Below are 20,153 nucleotides of genomic sequence, written 5' to 3'. Positions count from 1 at the left end.
GAGAGAGAGAGAGAGAGAGAGAGAGAGAGAGAGAGAGAGAGAGAGAGAGAGAGAGAGAGAGAGAGAGAGAGAGAGAGAGAGAGAGAGAAAGAAAGAGAAAGAGACACACATACACACATTCAAGATACTGGTAAATACAGGGCCATCATCAGTCAAAATAGCAGCACTACAAATAAACAAATCAATGAAAACGTGTTGACTTCCCTTAGAATGTCACAGATATGACCTTTTAAGAAAATGCTATGTGGGTTATTCTGGCAAAAGAAACAAGCTGGTGACTAAGTGAGAGGCATATTAAGAGATTCCCACATACTGTTTAACACACAATGCAGTGATTCTTATTAGTAGGGAGGAAAAAAAAGGAATGCTAATAGGAAAGGAGGATAAAGACTGCTAGGTTGAGCCCACCAGAAACTGAATTTTAATGGTGAGAATTCATTTGTGTGCTTCAGTAATTTAAATACATTAGAATTCTCTAAAAAAAGAATAAAGGAAAATATACTCCAACGGAATAAAAATTTGTAGCTTTCAAGGTTCGGTTAATCAATTGTCTCCCTTTTGCTGGCAAGAAAATCCTCCTGTTTTCTCAGTTTACACAGTTTATCTTCCCATGAGTCATATATTTTCATTTGCCTTGTACACAAAAAGGTATTTTAAGCAACCATTTTGTCAGATGACTGCCCTCTTTCAGGTTTTCTGTTTTGTTATATGTGTGTTTGTGTGCATGTGTTTCTCTCTCTCTCTTTGTGTGTATGTGTGTGTGTACAATGCAAAATGTCCATTAGTGCTTGAGTGAGTTTGGAGTTGTGGGGGTTGGGAGAAAGTTAAAGAAAAAAATGAAATGATTATATTAACAGAAGGCTTGTGGTTATGGAATGTTCTAATGTCTATTCACTCTGTTATTTAAAGAAAAAAAGTTTCAAGTTAAATCAGGAGTTCTTAAAATTTTTCTGTGTCATGGACCTTCCAGGCACTTATGGACCCCATCTCAGAATAACATTAAAAAAAGCTCATTATATTAATTAAAACATTATTATACATTTAAATGTACAAAATAAATACATAGGCTGCCAAAGAAAACCAACTATATTGAAATATAGTTATCTATCATCCATTTATCTATTTATTTACCTATCTACCTATTTATCCATCTGTCTATATTTCTTTCTTTCTCTCCACCCATCCATTTATCTTCTATCCAAGTTCATAGACCCCAGGTTAAGAACTCCTGAGTTAAATAATTCTGATTTTTGTTCCCTGAACTAATGAAATCCTAAATCCAGATCCTATGAATCAGTCAGTCAAAAAACATTTATTAAGTTCCAACTCTGTGCCAGGTATTGTGCTAAGCCCTGGGATACAAAGAAAGATAAAAGATAGTTCTAGTTCTCAAGGAACTCACACAATCCCTATTGTTACTCTGCCTTCTCAGAAATCCTACTGTGATGTATCATCATGGTGTGGAAGTGACCTTGGGTTCAGCTCAAAAGCCACCTTCTACATAAAGCTTTTCCTGGTCCACTCCAGCTACTAGAGTCTTTCTCTATAAGGTTACTTTCTACCTACTCTGTATGTTGCTTCTATGTAGCTATTTATATATAGTTGCCTTCCTCATTAGACTGTGAGCTTCTTGAGGACAAGGATTGTTTTTGCCCTTTTTTGCATCTTCAGTACTCAGTATGGTGCCTGACACATAATAGGAGCTTAGTAAATGCTGTTGATTGGAATAAAAATGCTATCTATGCAGAGCTTGAGCTCTGACAGGTCTTCACAATTTGGATAAGCTTTGCACAAGGGTCTAGTGAAAGCCTATGTCTGCCATCTGATAGTTACCTTAAATCATTGCAGAGAGGCTCTTCACCAGAAGATTGATTATTAGGTGATTAATTTTTTTGATGGTGTATACTAGATAAAAATACAAAATGGCTCTTCTTCAATGCTGATGGTGTCAGAGGGGCAGAAAAAAGGGGATGATGTTTAGAGAGTAGCTAAGGATAATAGAGTTCTAAATTATCTATAAACATTAGTTTAACTTCTGGTATTGTTAATGTACAATATTTGTCCCACAACTCATAGATGCAGATGTTATCAGAGGAATGGAACCATATCCATATTGACATTCTTGCTATAACAAAATGAAGTTATAGATACAAGCTTTCTTATATCTATACAAGCCAGGCAAACAAAAGAATGGATTTCACTCTGCATCTAAAAGCAACAAGAAACATCACTTAATGGGGCAGTTGGTCATTTACCTTATAGCACTCATAATGAGCATGAGTAAAGAGAAACATGAAAATGGTGAAAGCTCATATTCTAACATTTGTTGCAAAGGATAAATTGTTAGAGAGATTCCATGATGAACTCAACAGGAGCTTCCTTTTCTTTTTTCTTTTTTTTTTTTTAAGGCAATTGGGGTTAAGTGACTTGCCCAGGGTCACACAGCTAGTTAGTGACAAGTGTTTGGTCTGAGGCCATATTTGAATGCAGGTCCTTCTGACTTCAGGGCCGGTGCTCTATCCACTGCACCACCTAGCTGCCTGGTGACAGGAGCTTCCAAACTAACTCAAAAGATACCTTGATACTTAATATATTTTGATGCAAAGGAAAGATGCTGCAACTGTGTGGGAAAACTTTCTTTGAGTCTAAGAATTGAAAAGGGTAAAAAGTCTTTTAGACTATTTATTCAGAGGCCTCACATAAAAGCTCTGAAGGATTTTTTTTTTCAAGAAGAAAGTCAGAGGGTGTTGTTGTTTTTTTTAGCATTAAATATCATTACAAAAAATAAAATTGCCTGTAGCCTGAGACAGAAAATGACTTTTTGTAGTATAATCATCAACTACTCAGAACAAAAATAAAAATTAGCATCAAATTAGAAAAAAAAATATGGTATTGCATGTGACTATGGTAGCTGGGCTCTGAGCTCTTTAAACAAGCTTTCAATTCTGCCTCCCCCCTCCACGAGAAATATATAAAAGCAAAGACATTAACTCTAATACCATTTACTACAGGTGTTTCACCGATGCAAAAATCACTGTGATGAGGAAATTAAGAGATTGGAAACCACCTAATCCAATAAATCCCTTGATCTTCTTAGTCAAGAGACACGGCATTCAAGGCACCACTAGTTTCAGGTACAAATTCATTTGCAAAACATTATGGAGGAATATGGTGGAAGAATTCAAATAGTGTTGCTTCACAAAATATTAAAAAGCACTTGAGGGGAAAAAAAGAACCTATTCTTAATAAATCAGTAGAGCAATAAGCATTTATTAAGCACCTACCATATAGAAAGCTCTGTGCTAGGTTCTGGGCATATAACGACAAAAATAAAGCAATTCCTGTCTTTAAGGATTTATTTTTCAATCAGGGGAAACAACATATACATTTATAAGTTTATATTAGAAATATATAAAATAATCCCCAGCACATAGCACAGTGCTTGGCAGATAGTAGGCAGTTAATAAATGTGTACTGTGTTGTGTTGTGTTGTGTTGTCTTCCCCTAAAAGAATGTGAGCTCCAGGAGAGGAGGCACCATCTTGCTTTTCTTATTGTAATCCCAGTGCCTATCACAGTGCTTAACAAATTCTTTTTCATTAAAAAAGAGAAATATATAAAATAAGCACACAATATTTAAATGCAAAATATAGAAAATAAATACAAAGGTAAAGTCACTAGTAACTGAGACCCAGTTAAGCTACATCATCCTGAGAATACTTACAGATATTACTGGAAGATGAGGGGGAAAAAAACCAAACAAACTAAAACAGACATTAAAAGAAACAGACTTGCTGGTATTTTTGTAATACTGTCTTCTCATCAACATTACTAAATGGACTCTACCAACTCAATACCCAATGACAAGCACAACAATGTTTAAGAAGATTAAGTCTGTAAGTGTTGCTAGACCTGACTATATTCAAACAAAAGAAATCTGTATTGGAGATTAAACAATTTTAACGGTACTTAGGATTGATTTTCAAGATATCTTAATGAGTAAAAATTTAAAAATAATGGAGAAGATAACAGATTAGATTTTAATAAAGCAAGACAGAAATCCAAAAAGGTGACCAAAAAGGTGCCAGCAGCTGCCAAACTGTATGCATGCTTATTCATCTGTATAACACACTTAAGAAAATAGTCTGTGCATGTGTCAAGGGCATTTATGATGGAAGGATGAGAAGGGACTAGATATTTTTGTACATGGTTTTCTATAGCAGACCATATCTTCCTAAAGATATAACTGACTAAAATGAAGAAAACATAAGATCCTGCTCTACTATTTATTGATTTGAAAAAAATCTGATTCAGTCCAACAAAATGTGTCTTGAATTCTCTCTTCAAAGAATGTATCTACTATTCATATATTAAATCATGTAAGATTCTGTAGCAGATGAGACCATAGAAAAATTTCGTTTTGTAGTCCACACTGAGTCAATATTAAGCAAGGCATAAAACAGGGACACATATGCTCACTTAAGTCATTTTCAGTCTTGCATGGAATCTGAATAAAAGGCTTCCCTACTGATGGGAAGAAAGATTTCTTATAGATGGTGAGCTTTTCTAAATTTTCCAATTCACAGATGCCAAGATACTAATTACATCAAGGCCCAGAACATTTCTAAACTACTTCAAGTAAAATTCTGATCATGATCATGCCCTCAAGGACCATCTAGGAATAAAAATGGAAAAGTAAGACAGTCCCTGCTTTTAAAGAACATGCATTCTAATGGGAGAGACAACACACACAGAAGATTTCATCTGCGAGTCAGATGGAAAGGTTACGTGGTCCTTAGGGTGCAGCAGCAAAGCACATGATAATGTTTCTTCTTTAATGTCATTTCTACTGATGAAAGGATATCAGTTTTTGATATGGGACCACCTGACGATGCCAAAGACTTTGTTGACATAACGAACAAAGGAATATGTGTGATCAATGTAAGTAGGTGGCAACGTGTTAATAATACTGACATGTAGAAAGAGTCATGGAAAAAGTAAGAAACATGATATATATGAAAATGGGGTGGGTCGTACAGGAGATGAAGATGAGATCTAACAGACTATCTGATGCTGTACCTTTCATGTAATAGAAAAAAGACCAGACAACACCATCCGTGGCATTGGGGGGAATCCTTTATGGAAGACTGACAGAAAGATGTGGGCAATAATCTCTTGAGATGAAAAGGTATTGAGGGCTTTCAATCTGCATAGAGGGTGGGAGTACTGACACTAATGAGATTATGAATCCATCCATGAAGAATTCAAGTATTGTTGTTTTACAACCAGGGGCTTGAGTGAAGTATAACTGATTTTGACACACTGATAGTTGTGTGGAACTTTCAGTTGATGAGACTGCAGATCCACTCGAGTGTATGAATAACAGATCTCTTAGTCTTTTGATCCAACCAGCAGAAAAACTTCTGCTAGTATTGAAACGTCAATTTCTTTTCATTTTCTTTTTTCTTTTTGTTTTGTCTATAATCTAAGGTACAATAAAAGTTACCAATGATTTTTTCCAGAGAATTCACCTTTGTGGAATAAATGTTTGCTGTGTGGTAATGGATTTGTTGTGGAATCAAAGAAGTTTGTAGAAGCTTTGGATGATGGAAAATCCTTTACATTTTCACAAAATGATTCCTATTTGACCTTCTTAAACAAAGGTAATGCCCAAAGAAATATAGTTTGGCATTGCAAAAAATGAAAGGAAAAAAGATATCCCTAGTCTGTGAGTTTATTAGGGAATGCAAGAAAAAAAAAATCAGGATTTACAGACCTAGCTTGAGCAGTTTTCTAACACATTTCATTAGGAATAAATTCCTTCACTAAATCCTCTGATGCTTTATCTTTTTTTTAGGTTATACACATATAATCATGTGAAACATTTCCATATTAGTCATTTTGTGGAAAAAAGTCAAATAAAACAAAGAAAGAAGGGAATAAAGAATTAAAAAAGAAAGGAAGAAATAAAGAAAGTGAAAAATAGTATGTTTTGGTCTGTTTTCAGATGCTATCAGTTCCTTCTCTGGAATGCCTTATCATTCTTGAAGACTAAGTGAGCAGAGCCAAAATCTACCAGGTCTTGCTAAGCTAGAGGGCTCTGAGAATGAGCCTGGGGATAGATTGCATGGCAACTGGCTCACAATCAGCTTGTTCACAGGATGATGACTTTTCTTGGTTATAATAAATCTGGAAGCAACACTATTCACTATTCATTCCCTCAGGATTTTCTTTCCTCTTTGGGGTCTTGTGACCCTGCTTTCCTCTTGCCTGTATGAACACTTCTTCCCAGTCTCCTTTATGGGTTCATCTTTCATACTATGCCCTCCTTCTGTGGGTTCATTTCAAGACTGTGTTATGTTTTTTTTTGTAGGGTTTCTCAAACTTTTCTTTATGTTATGGACTCTTTTGGCCATCTGGTCAAGCCTATGAACCCCCTTTCAGAATCATATTTTTAAATAACTGAAGGAAATGCTGAATTTTAGTTAGAAATCAATGAAGATAAAGATGTAATTTTTTCCCCCATCCAAGTTCATGGACCCTCATAATAAGGTCGGGAAGGCAGGTACAGGCCAAGTTGTGAAAGACTTTGATGGGTAAACAGAGAAGCTTATATTTTGATCTTAAAAGTATAGGAAGCCATGGGGATTCTTGAATTAAGGTGACATGATCACACCCACAATTTATGAAAATTGCTTTGACTACTCTATGGAAGAACCAAAAGGAAAGTGTCACAAAAAAAGAGGAGAGAGAATACAGAAGGAAAGGGTGGTTGACAGTGGCAAGTGCTTTATGAATTATTTTGGCCAAAAAAATTGAGACTTGAGACAGACTGTCTCTCTTTCTGTTCTTCACACATGACCCACCAGCTCCCATTTCTGCATCTTTGCACTGGCTGTTCTTCATGCCTGAAATTCATTCCCATTTCAATTCCCCTGAGAATTTCTTGTTTCCTTCAAAATGCTGCTTACATGACACATTCTAAAGCCATTTCTTATCTTCTCAGCTTCTAGTGCTCTCTCTCCAGATTTACTTTGTATTTTTAAAAATTCATTTTGAACTTCAATACATAAAGACAAAAAAGAACATTTCCATGTATACAGTACAACACAAAACCATGAATTTACATTTCACACTGTTTACTTTGTTGAGAAAGTATATAATAAATATTGCACGTCGTTTTCAAAGCTACTCTGCTTTCTATGCTTCCTTCTAAATTTTCTTTTATTCTCTGCTATGCATTTTTTATATTTTTTCCCTACCTTCCCACCCCACCTTAGAGATGGTGACCATTGGATGCAAATATTTATATGTATGTGTACAATGTATACATACAGATACATATGTAGAACCATACTATACTGATGGTTCTTTCTCTGGAGGCAGATAGCATCTTCCTCCATAGATCCTTTGTAATTGATTTGAGTGTTTATAATACTCAAAATGAGTTGTACTTTTTGTATATACTTTGTATTCATTCAGTCATCTATCCATCCATGCATCCATCTATCTTTCTATCTGTTTTTCTATTTATTTATTTACATGTTGTCTCCCCCAATAAAATGTGATATCTTTGAGGATGGCAACTGTTTTATTATTGTCTTTGTATCTTCAGTGTCTGGAATAATGCCTGGCACATAGTAGGCACTTAAGAAATGTTTATTTATTGATTGGTGACTATCTATTATGCAATAGAGAATATTAGGTCTGACCAAGTAGAGAGTATATTCATACCAAGGGAATAACAGTTTTCTGAAGTATTATAGTATTTACACATTACTGATGAATTTTAGGACCTCACATGACTAAATTAACTTTTTATTCTCTTATAGGTTATAGGTTGACTTCATAGATTATAACCTCTATTTTTTTTACTTTTGTTTGCTTTATTTTCATGCCACTCATGTATCAATTACTAATCCTGAACATGATATGTGTATATATATATGTATATATGTGTGTGTGTGTATATATATACATATATACACATATATATATATATATACACATATGCTAAACTTGCTTCTCTGAAGTTAATGGCTTTCAATAGAAGTATTCACAAGTAACATTGCATAGCACTCATCCAATGATTAAACAAATGATTATTTTGATACTTACTGTGCCCCACCAGAGAGCATCTGCATAAGTAGAAAACTGTTTATTTGCATCCTTTTCCACCAGGTAGACAAGGAAAGATGAAAAAATAAGAACCAAAAATCCTATGTACCAAGCTGTGATTAATTCCTGGGTATAAAAGGAATGAAAGAATTTTAAATAGGAAAGATAAAAAAAGAAAATATACATATATATGTAGTTACATGTGAAGGGATCTATGATTATGACAAACTCCTGGTATGGGAACGCCCTCCACCAATGTAGAACATCATCAACTTACGACTTAGTAGATAAGTGCTAGGTCTTCTCCTGAGGCAATAATAAGTTGTGATTTGCCCAGAGTCACATACACAGGTAGTAGATGTTAAATGGAGGATTTGAACCTAGGTTTTCCAGACCCCAAGGTCTGGACCCCAATATGACGTATCCTGTCTACTACGTCACAGTGAATCTTATATTTGGCTGTAGATATAGAATTTTTAGCTGCATAGATTACATCAACAAAGGCACCTGCCTTCCATGTCAAATGCATAGTGTCGGTATATGATCAAATTTTGATCTTTTTTTTCTCCCTTTTTTAGGCAATTGGGGTTAAGTGATTTGCCCAGGGTCACACAGCTAGTGTCAAGTGTTTGGTCTGAGGCTGGATTTGAACTCAGGTCCTGCTGACTTCAGGGCCAGTGCTCTATCCACTGCGCCACCTAGCTGCCCCTATGATCAAATTTTGAAAAAAATTATCTGCCAATATGTAGCTGACCAGCATCAATCAACATCTAACATCAGGACTTGTAATTCAAACTGATATGTTTATTTGTTACATTTAATTAAGTATTGTAAAAACAAGTAATTGACATTTCACATTTACATTGTGCTTTAAGGATTGCAAAATGCTTTCTTTGCAGTATCCTCAGGATGTCGTTATATATAAATATAATTATCCCATTTTACAGATGGAAAAACTGAGGCTCTGGGAGGGTGGCTTTTCCATAGTTACTCAGAAAATATCTGAAGGGGGATTTGAACCTAGGTCTTGTGGTTCCACACCCAACCTTCTTTTCCACTATGCCATGTATCCATTGAAATGTTTGAACAAAGCTTGACCCGTGATGCAGAAAACAAACTTACCTTGCTGTGAGCATAGACAACTGAACCTAATAATTTCCAAGTTCCTCCTCTTCGGTCCATACGCACCATGCGGAGGATCTGTAGGAAACGAAGACTTCTGAGTGCGGATGTTGCAAAAATATTACCCTGAGTTTTTGCAGAAACAACTGCTATTGAAGCGATGAGAACAATGGTATCTGAAAGAAACACGGGACAGTGGCCATTAGTGGCATAATTCCAGAATTTTTAGATCTCAAGCAAACATTTTTGACCAGGTCCTTTTACTTTGGTTTAACTACAAAGTTATCAGAACTTCAGCCTATCTCTTTGTAGTATAGAGATCACTCAGGTGACATTTATGCCATCAGAGAGGGAAATCAAGGTTGCAGTAGGTAGAGGCTTTATTCTTTGCTCTGAATCAAGCTTGAACTTTTGCACTTGCCCCAGTCAGACTAGAACCATAGAGCATCTAATCTTCAGTAAACTGACTAATAAATCTGTGTGTACCTACATGAGATTAGACAATTCAACTAAAATTGATACTATATATAAATATATCATCTTGAGCTTTTAGAGGTCTGGTAGCAGTTAGGTGGTTCAGTAAATAGTGCACTGGACCTTGAGGCAGGAAGACCTGATTTTAAGTCCAGCCTCAGACATTTACTGGCTATGTGACCCTGGGCAAATCACTTAAACTCTGCCTGCCTCAGTTTCCTCGTCAGTAAAATAGGGGATAATAGCATCTACTTCAAAGGGTTGTTGGGAGAATCAGATAAGATATATTCACAAAGTGATTTGCAAACCTTACAGATATATATAAATGACATCATAGAAATGATTTTTATTAAAATAACATTGTTGGGAAATAAGGTCACTTCTGGAATTTCATTGCCATGTTGAGACACTAACATATATGGTATATGATCACTATGGTTACTCTTGTGTACTTAATCATTAATGTATGTATTCAGCATAGTTTATTTTTTAAAAATAGCAATGTATACATCAACAGATAAAATACATTTATACATATTACTAGGTCTTACATATCCATATTTCAATTTCTAAAATACATAGGCTCCTTGAAACTAGGGAAACAAGGTGAACCAAAAAGAAAATAGCTTATAAAGGATAAAACTGGATCTAACATCCTCAATGGCGAAATCTTTCTGAAGGGACAGGCACTTCGTAGTAGAAGAAATGGAGCTGAATAGCCTATCATGAAATTTTTTTTTACATAAGTTAATTTGACCATAATATCCTCAAATAAAATTCCCTTTCTGCTCTGAGTGGACCATGCCATGCGGGGCTTTCACACACCAAAGCGGTGTTAGACTTCCAGGGTACTTACTACATTTAGAATCCTTCTATGATTTTCCAGGCTAATAACTACATTAATGCACATTCATTTTTCGTCTCAAACCTCCTCTGGGTACTGACTGAGAAAGGTCCAGTGCTCAAGCGAGGGGAGGAAGAGTCCCCTTCTGCCATACTTCAGATTTCTCTATGAATAGTTCCTTGGAGAAGTGAATGTGCTAGGTATAGGCCAGGAGGCTGCAACTGAAGAAAGATTCTTCATGGGAAGAGAAGGAAATGTGAGTAGGCCCTCAAGCATTGTGTCTAAGGATGGTCCCAGCCTTTGGTCCACCTCCTATCAGTTTTCTATGTGTGTTCTGGGCACTTTTGATAGTCTAGCATCCTCATTTTACAGGTGAGGAAACTGAGCTCCAAAGAAGTTAATTAATTTGCCCAGGGTCAACAAGCAGTAAATGACAGACGGGATTTGAAAGGAGATATATATCTTAATCACTTTCCTAGCATGATTCAAAATCACTTTCTGCCATAGCTGGACTAATTCACAGCTTCACCAATGGTATATTGATGTGTCTGTCTTAAAATCCACTTGCAGCTCTAGAATTCTATGATTCTTTTTTTGGTGAGGCAATCTGGGCTAAGTGACTTGCCCAGGTTCACGTAACTAGTAAGTTTCAAGTGTCTGAGGCCAGATTTGAACTCAGGTCCTCCTAACTCCAAGGCCAGAGTCTATCTACTACGACACCCTTAGGATTCTATGATTCTATGAAAATATTAGCAATATTAGAGAAAATAAGTTTATATTTATATATTACTTTCTTCTCCACTGCCCTGTGAAATAAGTAGTGATTTATTATCCCATTTAATAGACAAGAGCATGAGAGTTCAGAGAAGTTAAGTGACTTGCCCATGGTCACTAAGCTATTAAATGGAAAAGTCAAGTTAGGATTTGAAACTCTGCATAGTGCCTGGCACATAGCAGGTGCTTAATAAATATTTTTTGAATTGAATTGATTCCAGAGTTAGGATTATTTCCATTTCTGCATCTTGCTTTTGCAGCCTTTGTCATGAAAGAGCATTGAAAAATAAGAGACAGAATAATGGGTGAAAAAGTATACATACATATTTATAAATATCATAAGTCATAGAAATATTTTAAATATTGAATATTTTAAAAATACCCTACATTTTATAGTATACCAAAATAAAAACAAAGTTCATTAGCCAGAAAGTATGGGAGAAAATCAAAGGAACAGTCATAGGTTTGAGTTAATTTTTAAAAAATATGCAGTGACTCAGTCTAAATGTTCAAAGTCACCAAAATATGCAAAGGTAATAGCAGATCTGATTTAATAATCTCATTGTAATTCAGATCAGAACAGAAAGTCAAAGTTTAGTGAAATTAAACCATAGATGAGGAACCAAAGCAGAAATGGTGAATGTTGCTTGAAAAAGAATATTTTTCTTGTTAGGTTACACTCATATGCCGGTGTTGCCCATTAGACTTCTCGTTTTCAAAACCCGCTAGAAGTTTTTCTGTTCTAACAACACTTTGGAAGTTGGAAGCCACTGTGACTTAATTTGGAGGCATCTGTTTCCTTTTATTCCACCAGGAATTGAGTCTCACTAGTGTGGTTTCATTTGGAAATGCTCAGTTTCCCTTCTCTTCTGATGAGGCAAGATGGTGGAATGGAAAGAAGTCTTAGTTTGAAGTCAGGAGCCCTATATTTAAATACTGGCTCTAATATTTACCACCAGTGTGACCTTGGACAACTCATTTCCCTTCTCTGGGTTGTAGCTTTCTTGTACACAAAATTAGGGAGTTGGACAAGATGATTTATAAGGTTTTATTCTTGTTTAACAGAGGGCAATAAAACTACTAACAGAGGTTAAGCTGTTTTTCTATATTTCATTAATGGTTCAGGGAATTGTCATAGATTGGACCATAGATTCAAAATTGTAAGGGACTTCAGAGATCTAGGCCAACTTCCTCATTTTTTTCATATCAGGAAATAAAAAAGTCTAGGGAAGTTGCCCAAAGTCACACAGATGGTGTCAGAGCCAAGATTTGAACCCAGATTCTCTGATGTCAGATCCAATGTTTTTTCTACTTTACCACACTGGCTTTTCATCCAAAATAACAGAAGTTTTACAAAAGAATCAGTTAGATATTAGGAGCTGAGAACTGCTGTGAAGAAAAGTATCATAGCAACCTCTTAGTGAAATGTATAAAAATGAAAATCATGAAGTTCTGGAATGTGACTTATATTAGGATAGAAGCTAAAGTGAATGAATTTGCTCATCTTCATAGTAGAATTTAAACACATGAGAACCTCATGAAAGGAAGAGTGATAAGATCATTCATAAAAGAATGTTAAAGGGTTCTTAGAGAAGATCTATTTCAACCTCATTTTATTTTATTTTTAAAATAAATTTATTTGGGGGGCAGCTAGGTGGCACCATGGATAGAGCACTGGCCCTGGAGTCAGGAGGACCTGAGTTCAAATACGGCCTCAGACACATAATACTCACTAGCTGTGTGAGTCTGGGCAAGTCGCTTAACCCCAAATGCCTCACCAAAAAAATTATTTATTTTTAGCTTTCAACATTCACTTCCATAAGATTTTGAGTTCCAAATTTTCTCCCCATCTCTCCCCTCCGCCTTCCCCAACATGGCATGTAAATCAATATAGGCTCAATATATACATTCATATTAAACCTATTTTCACATTAGTCATGTTGTAAAGAAGAATTAGAACCAATGAAAGAAACCTAATCTCATTTTAGAGATTATGCTGAAAGGACGAACATATTGTGTCTCCAGTCCTTCAAATTTTCATGAACCTCATCTGCTCTACCTTGCCTTTCTCTTTTCTCTTTGTCTAAATCATCAGCAAGGCTATTTAGGGAAGGAGGCAGCAGAAGGTATTTTCTCTTTCTTCCTTTGTTCATTCACTTGAAAAAGAAAGTGGTGAGGATCTAATGAAGTGTGAACACTGGGCTATGGTCCTTCTTCCTGGTCACATCAAGTAGATGAAATACATAAGAGCCCTTTTGCCATCTAAGTCCCTTCCCTAATGTGCCCATAAGCTACTGCTTTCCAAATTCTACTGCTTCTGTGGACCCTCATCCTTCAGTTTCTGCAAACATCCCAACTTGTACATCACTAAAGTCCCGTGGAGCAAGCAGCCAGCGAGGAGATAGGAACTGCTGAGGAAATAGTCCAGGAGTCACCTCAGGCTCTGGAATAAGATTTGTCCCATAATAACATCCCTTGAAACCAGTAACACAAGCTTTCTCTGGCTGAACAACCAAAAAAAAAAAAGGTATGGAAGTAGATTTTTTGTTAGATTTTTTTTCTTTTTCTGAAACCCCAATGAAAAAGTATAAAAGTGAACTACATAATAAGGGGCTATAAAATTTAAGTATATAGATTATAGTTCTTTTGAAAAGAAAAATGCTCTGCTAAAGAAGGATCTATTTTTTTTTCTTTGTGAATGTTTCTTTTCAGCCTCTATGGATACAGGCAAGTATCTATGGATTAAGAAAATCAGTAGCAGAAGAGGTAATTAGGGCTAAAAAGTCAAATGGAAAATCAAAAAAGAGTAAGTTACATCAATGAAGAGTCATGGGGAAAAGAAAATGGCATGGGGAATAAATAGGAATGAAACCTATGCCCCAAACAACTGGAGCTCTTACAGCTATGGAAAGGGCTAGAGGCAAGAAAAAACAACTCACAGTGGTCAATAATTGAGAAGATGTCTTAACTAATGCTTTAGAAGAGTACTTTTAAAGTCCCACACATCCAGAGAAATAAAAATGAGAAGAAAAATCAGGAAATTAGGGGGATAACTAGTTAATATCTCAAAGCAATCTAGGAAGCATCTGGAACATTTGCACCTGTGCAATTTTTTTAGGTACAAGCAATGCAGTTTAGAGAGGATGAAGAAAGAGACTAATATACTTATTGTACCACTTCATTTTCTAGGACTTTTTCCAAAAGCACTTTGATAAGATTGTGAATGATAAAAATATATAGGGATAATGAAAAAGCCTATTCTTAGAGTATGCTAGAGTTTTGCAATAACATTATTTGTATGATTAGAGATGGACGGGATCTTTGAGGTCATGTAATTCAACCCTCTCATTTTACTAATGAATAAACTAAGGCACAGAGAGGTTACATTGAAACCAGGTCTTCTAGAATCCAAGTCCAGTGCCCTATTCACTACTCCATTTTGCCTACTGCTGAATTAAATATGAGTAAAATCTATTACGGGCAGCTAGGTGGCACAGTGAATTGAACATTGGGACCGAAGTCAGGAAGACATGAGTTCAAATCCAGCCTTAGACACTAGCTGTGTGACTCTGGTTAAGTCACTTAACTCTATTTGCCTCAGTTTTCTCATCTATAAAATGAACTGGAGGAGAAAGTGGCAAACCACTCAAGTATCTTTGCCAAGAAAACCACAAATGGGGTCATGAAGAGTTGGTCATGACTGAAACAGCTAAACAACAACAATAAGATCCATTATGGGCAATATCTAAGGGTGTTTAGGAAATGAAATACTTAGAGGAGTCATATTATAAGGGGATTTTGTCTATAAGAAACATCCCTTTTTATGGAACTAGGAAAAATAAAAATTCCAGGTAACCCAAAAATTCCAGTGAAGGGATGACTGTATCCATGAAGATAGCTAGTAGGTATAAACAATCATTCTTGACTCTTTCCTCTTGTTTATCTCTCCCATTTACAGTCATTTGCTACTCCTATTGCTTCTACCTGCATACTGTTTCCCTTTTCACCACTCACACAACTTTTAGTTCAAGCCCTTGCAACTTCTTGTATAGACTATTGCAAAATTCTTAGTCTTCTTGATTCCAGAGAATCTGAAACAATTTCCCCAAATAATATTCCCAAAGCATAGGTCTGATCACATCACTCTCTGATCAAAATTCTTTTATGCTTTTAGGATAAAATGGAAGCTGCTCAGAAAGGTATTTAAAGTCCTCCACGATGAAGACATACCTTTTCAGACTTATTTCACTTCCCTTCATGAACATTACATGCCAGTCAACTTGGCCTAGTAGCTGTCCCCAACTCAGCATTCCATCTTTACTCTTTCACAAAGGCCTCATGCTTCTGAATTTGTGGAATGTACTCTTTCCTTGCCTTCCATCTCTTGGAATCCTTCACTTCTTTCAAGAATCAGCTCACTTTTCATTTCCTACATTAAGTCGTTTCTGACTTTCCCCAATTACAACACCTTCTCTCTTCTAATCACCTTGTATTTACATATTAGAGTACTACACAGTATAGTTTCCAGTAAAACGTCAGCTTCTGTGGCAGGGACCATTTCTTTTTTGATTTTATATTCCTATTGCTTAGTACAGTGCCTGATATATAGGAAGTCTTAGTATATACCTGTTAAATTGAATTGGGATCCATTTTGTTTTGTTTTTGTATTTCTAATAATACCTAATACATATGTATATGTAATAGAATTGACATTAAGTATAGGGTTGGAGTGAGTAGCCACAGATAAATTTCAATATGCCAGATTATCTGGTGACTTCTTTTGATTCTTCTTTTGGTAATTTATTGCAGTGTCATAGGAAATATTCCTTACTGTTGAACAGCACCTTTTTTTCCTGGCAAATAGTGGCTGCTTAATAAATGTTGGTTATTGATTGATTTCATCTTGTTTTGGTTCTGGATCAAATAGAAAATCAGGGCACTTATTATTTCCTTACAGTTAAGACTATCCTTTACGTTTATATTGTGGCTTATAAAACTCATTATTTTGGTTGATTTTTGTAAGAGAGGCAGCTAGGTTGTGCAGTGGATAGAGCACTGGCTTGAAGTCAGAAAGACCTGAGTTCAGATCCTCTCTCAGACACTCATTAGTCATGTAACCTTGGGTAAGTGACAATCTCTTTCTGTCTCAGTTTTCTCAGTTGAAAAAAGAGGAAAATAACGGCACCTACTTCACAAGTTTATTGAGAGATTCAAATGAGGTAGTATTTGTAAAGCTCTTAGCACAGTGCCTGCACATAGTAGGAGCTATAAAAACATTAGCTATTATTATTGATGTTGTTGTTATAACAAGCCTAATAGGCAGGGAAAGTGTTACTGTTCCCATATTATAGATAGGGAAATTGAAGATCAGGGAGGTCAGGTGATTGGCTTCTGGCTAAACAGCTAGCAAGCGGCAAAGTTGGGATTTAAGCACATGTCTTTTGACCACCATGTTCAAGTCCAACAGTCTTTCTGTCACACTACACACATATTTTGTCTTAAAGCTTTGATTATTCTACCCTTCCATGATTTCTTCTCCAGACAAAGTAATCCAAATTACTTAAGCCTTTTCTTAGAGACTTATGTTTGAAGTTATGTCACGTTGTTTGTTATCCACCTTCCAAGAATTCTAACTGAAGGGACTCAGATTTGGAGTCATTTATGTTGGAAAACAAGGAGAGAACTCTCCCAGTGTGAAGGATTGTAAGTACCAGCACAGTTAAGGAAATGGCATCAATCCAAACTATGAGGTGAAAATTACAGAAAGAGATCCAGCCAAGCAAACTGAGACTTCATTAATCTGAAGAAATATGGGCGGATCAAAAGGAAGATGGGATACATAGGAATGGAATTAGCCAGCCAATTAAATGTCTGCAGTGAAATTTGTCCTCAAAGGACCAGATGATATTGGGGTTATATACACTAAGGCATTGTGTTGCAGAACAAGGCAGTATTCTATTCCAAATCCCCCACTGCTGTGCTGGAAAGACAGCTTGAAAGGAGTTCAGAGAAGAGTTGCCAAAAATCATTAAGAGAACGAAAAGATCCATTGGGGAAAAAATAGTTTGAAGGAGCAAAGTATGCATTGTTTAAGATAGCCAGAAATTCCAGTTTTGCTGGGATAATAATGATTATCCTGGGGTTAAAGGAAAGCTATATGCAGCTGTAATAAAATTAATCTGATGAAGGGACTTCTTGATTTATCACGCCCAAGGAAAAGAGGGTATGTGGTAGTACACAAGATAATTTACAGGTTTTATAGCATGTAAGGAAGGTAGTGTGACATTGTCAGGAGACAGCTAGCCATAGGACCAGGAAGACTTGGGTTCAAGTCATGCCTTTGGTACTTACTGGCTGTGTGACCTCTATGCAAATCATGTAACTTTTCAGTGCTTTGGGCAACTTTCTAAGTTTACAAGTTGCAGAGAAGGTTCTCATCTTCATGGGAAGAGGGAGTTTCCTAACCTGGGAATTCAGTCATAGGTTCAGTATTTATCTCCAAGCTTGTGAAATCCTTGCTCTGGTGGAGAAAACAACAACATAGCATGCTTTTGTTTGGTTACTTTGCAGTGAGAGAGTTACCAGTTTCCGTGTCTTCTGTTCAGTCTGAGGATATGGAAGAAAGTTAGGTTCCTCATTAAGTCAGAACTACAACTGTTATGGTGTCTCTCTCTCTCTCCTATTAACTGAATCAGTCTGGGAACTGAACATTGGAGAAGGACACTGTGGAGCCCTAACATAGGGCCCCTGAGGCTTTGCTTCAGGGTGACTGGGGAAGAGGGGGTAGTACTCCATCTCTGCAGTTGTACCAAGTGGCATTGTGTCAGTGAAGGACTGTGAGACATAAAGGGACACCATGGGAAGGAATTATATCCCCTTAGGACTCAGTATTTGCATTCTGGGGAAATATGAGTACTTCTCCACACCTTAAGTTCTGGCTGCCGACTTCCTGAGGGTTCCATTGCTAGAACATCTCTTCCCCAAGGATGTGATAGCAGTAAATGCTGCCCATTTCCATATGGCTGGGACTGTACCTGACTGGCATTCTGCCTGGCCTGGAGAACCGTGACACGAGGGATACCTATGATCAGTTGAAGTGGTGTTTTACACTGGCTTTGGGGCATTCCAGGGTCTCTGTTCCCTACTTTCCCTACTGCTCAATTGAATTTTCACCAGGTGCCAGAATTCTTTGTCATGGTTCCGGTACCTTGGTACTGCTCATGGTACCTTGGCACTGCTCATCTTCTGCTGACAAGGGAAGACATCTTGAAAATTGAAAAAAATTTAGATATTATCTAGTTTAATGACAACAGTTATAGATGAAGACAATGGAGCAATTAGAATTTAGGTGACTAGTTGAGTCAATAAGCATTTATTAAGTATTTACTATGTGCTAGGCACTGGGTTCTGGGATACAAATACAAGCAGAAAAGAAATTCAGTCTTTGCCCTTAAGGATCAAATGAGATAATGTTTTCTAAGCATTAACACAGTTTCTGACTTGTAGCGTGCACTTAATACATGCTTTTCTCCCTTTCCATCCTTCCTTTCTTCCTTCCTTCTTTCTTCCCTCTCTTCCTCCCTCCCTTCTTTCCTTCCTTCCTTCTTCCTTGTTTTTTTCTTCCTTCCTTTTTTCTTCCTCCCTCCCTCCTTTCCTTCCTTCCTTCCTTCCTTCCTTCCTTCCTTCCTTCCTTCCTTCCTTCCTTCCTTCCTTCCTTCCTTCCTTCCATTCTCCTTTCTTTCCTTCCTCCTTTCTTTCCTTTCTTCCTCCCTCCCTCTCTCTCTCTCTTCCTTCTTTGTTTCCTTCCTTCCCTTAAAGACTTTACATTCGAATAGGGAAAGATAACACCAAAAGGAGCTGAAAAGTGGCAAGGATGGTGAAGTCCAAAGAGTCAGAATCAGAGCTGGGAGAGGAAATGAAAGTTTTGAGTCCTTTCACAAAATGGAGGTTGTAGAAGGAACTCATCATTGAGAGAAAGGAGCTTCAGGGCAGGAGGATGGTTCAGGATGATAAGGCCACAGGTATGAGGGAATTTCCTAAGTGAGAAGGCTACTTGTACAAGGTCACATATCCAGTAAGTGGTGAGGCCTGGACTAAAACCTTGCTCTCCTGACTCTCAGCTCAGTTTTCTTTTTTTTACTACACTAACACTGCTTCTTATCATTAGTATAGCTAAGCCAAGAGACAACTCACCAGGAATGTACAAAGTCTACAAATGAACAAATATCATAAGACACTAAGAGCAAGAAGGATTTCGCTTAGTCTAACTCAGAGCCAAGGGGTGACATTTTGAAAAAAGGAAATTTAGCATGGTCTGATACCAGTAAATGTCAAACATGACCTTTTCTTTTGAGTGTGTGATGTTTGTATTTCTGCCATAGCTATGTGATGGACAATCTTTGTTCCAAGTATAGCTGGTTTCATTCCTAGAAGAGAAGGTGAAGAGGCTCAAGGAACAACTCTCTACATTGTAGGTTCTCAGGGACAATGGCGTACTCCTTTAAAACAAACAAAAAAATGAAGAGGGCCTCATGTGGAGAAAAAAGGGATCTAAAGACATAGAAGGGAAATCTGACCTGGGTCAGGAGACTGGAGAGTGGAAAAATGAAAGGAAGAAGGACCTCTGTAGATTTTGGGTGAAGAGTTCCAATTTGAAGCTCTTCCTGAAGAGAAAGCAAGTTGATGATCTTAGGAGAAAGCATCTACTTTTCTTTCTTAGGAATGATGAAGTAGATTCTCAGGAGCTTTTGGGTAAGACATTATCCAGTAAAGATGAGAAGAAGAAGAAGAAGAAGAAGAAGAAGAAGAAGAAGAAGAAGAAG

The 20,153-nt window shown here is 36.7% G+C and overlaps 1 protein-coding gene across 1 annotated transcript in view; it reads right to left on the bottom strand.

Moving 5' to 3' along the window:
- KCNQ5 (potassium voltage-gated channel subfamily Q member 5) overlaps positions 1-20,153 on the bottom strand; it is a 680,699-nt gene that overhangs the window by 116,302 nt on the left and 544,244 nt on the right. The window contains exons 4-5 of the mRNA XM_027852966.1: positions 9,240-9,415; positions 8,118-8,243 (exon numbers count right to left, since the gene is read on the bottom strand). Of these exons, the coding sequence (XP_027708767.1) occupies positions 8,118-8,243; positions 9,240-9,415 (302 nt within the window). The remainder of the gene's footprint in view (positions 1-8,117; positions 8,244-9,239; positions 9,416-20,153) is intronic.

This window comes from Vombatus ursinus, unplaced genomic scaffold (genome assembly GCF_900497805.2).
Source record: "Vombatus ursinus unplaced genomic scaffold, bare-nosed wombat genome assembly UNPS02009835.1, whole genome shotgun sequence".
Classification (NCBI taxonomy): domain Eukaryota; kingdom Metazoa; phylum Chordata; class Mammalia; order Diprotodontia; family Vombatidae; genus Vombatus; species Vombatus ursinus.
The sequence above is the reverse complement of the archived record's forward strand: the minus strand, read 5'-3'. Positions and strand labels throughout refer to the sequence as shown.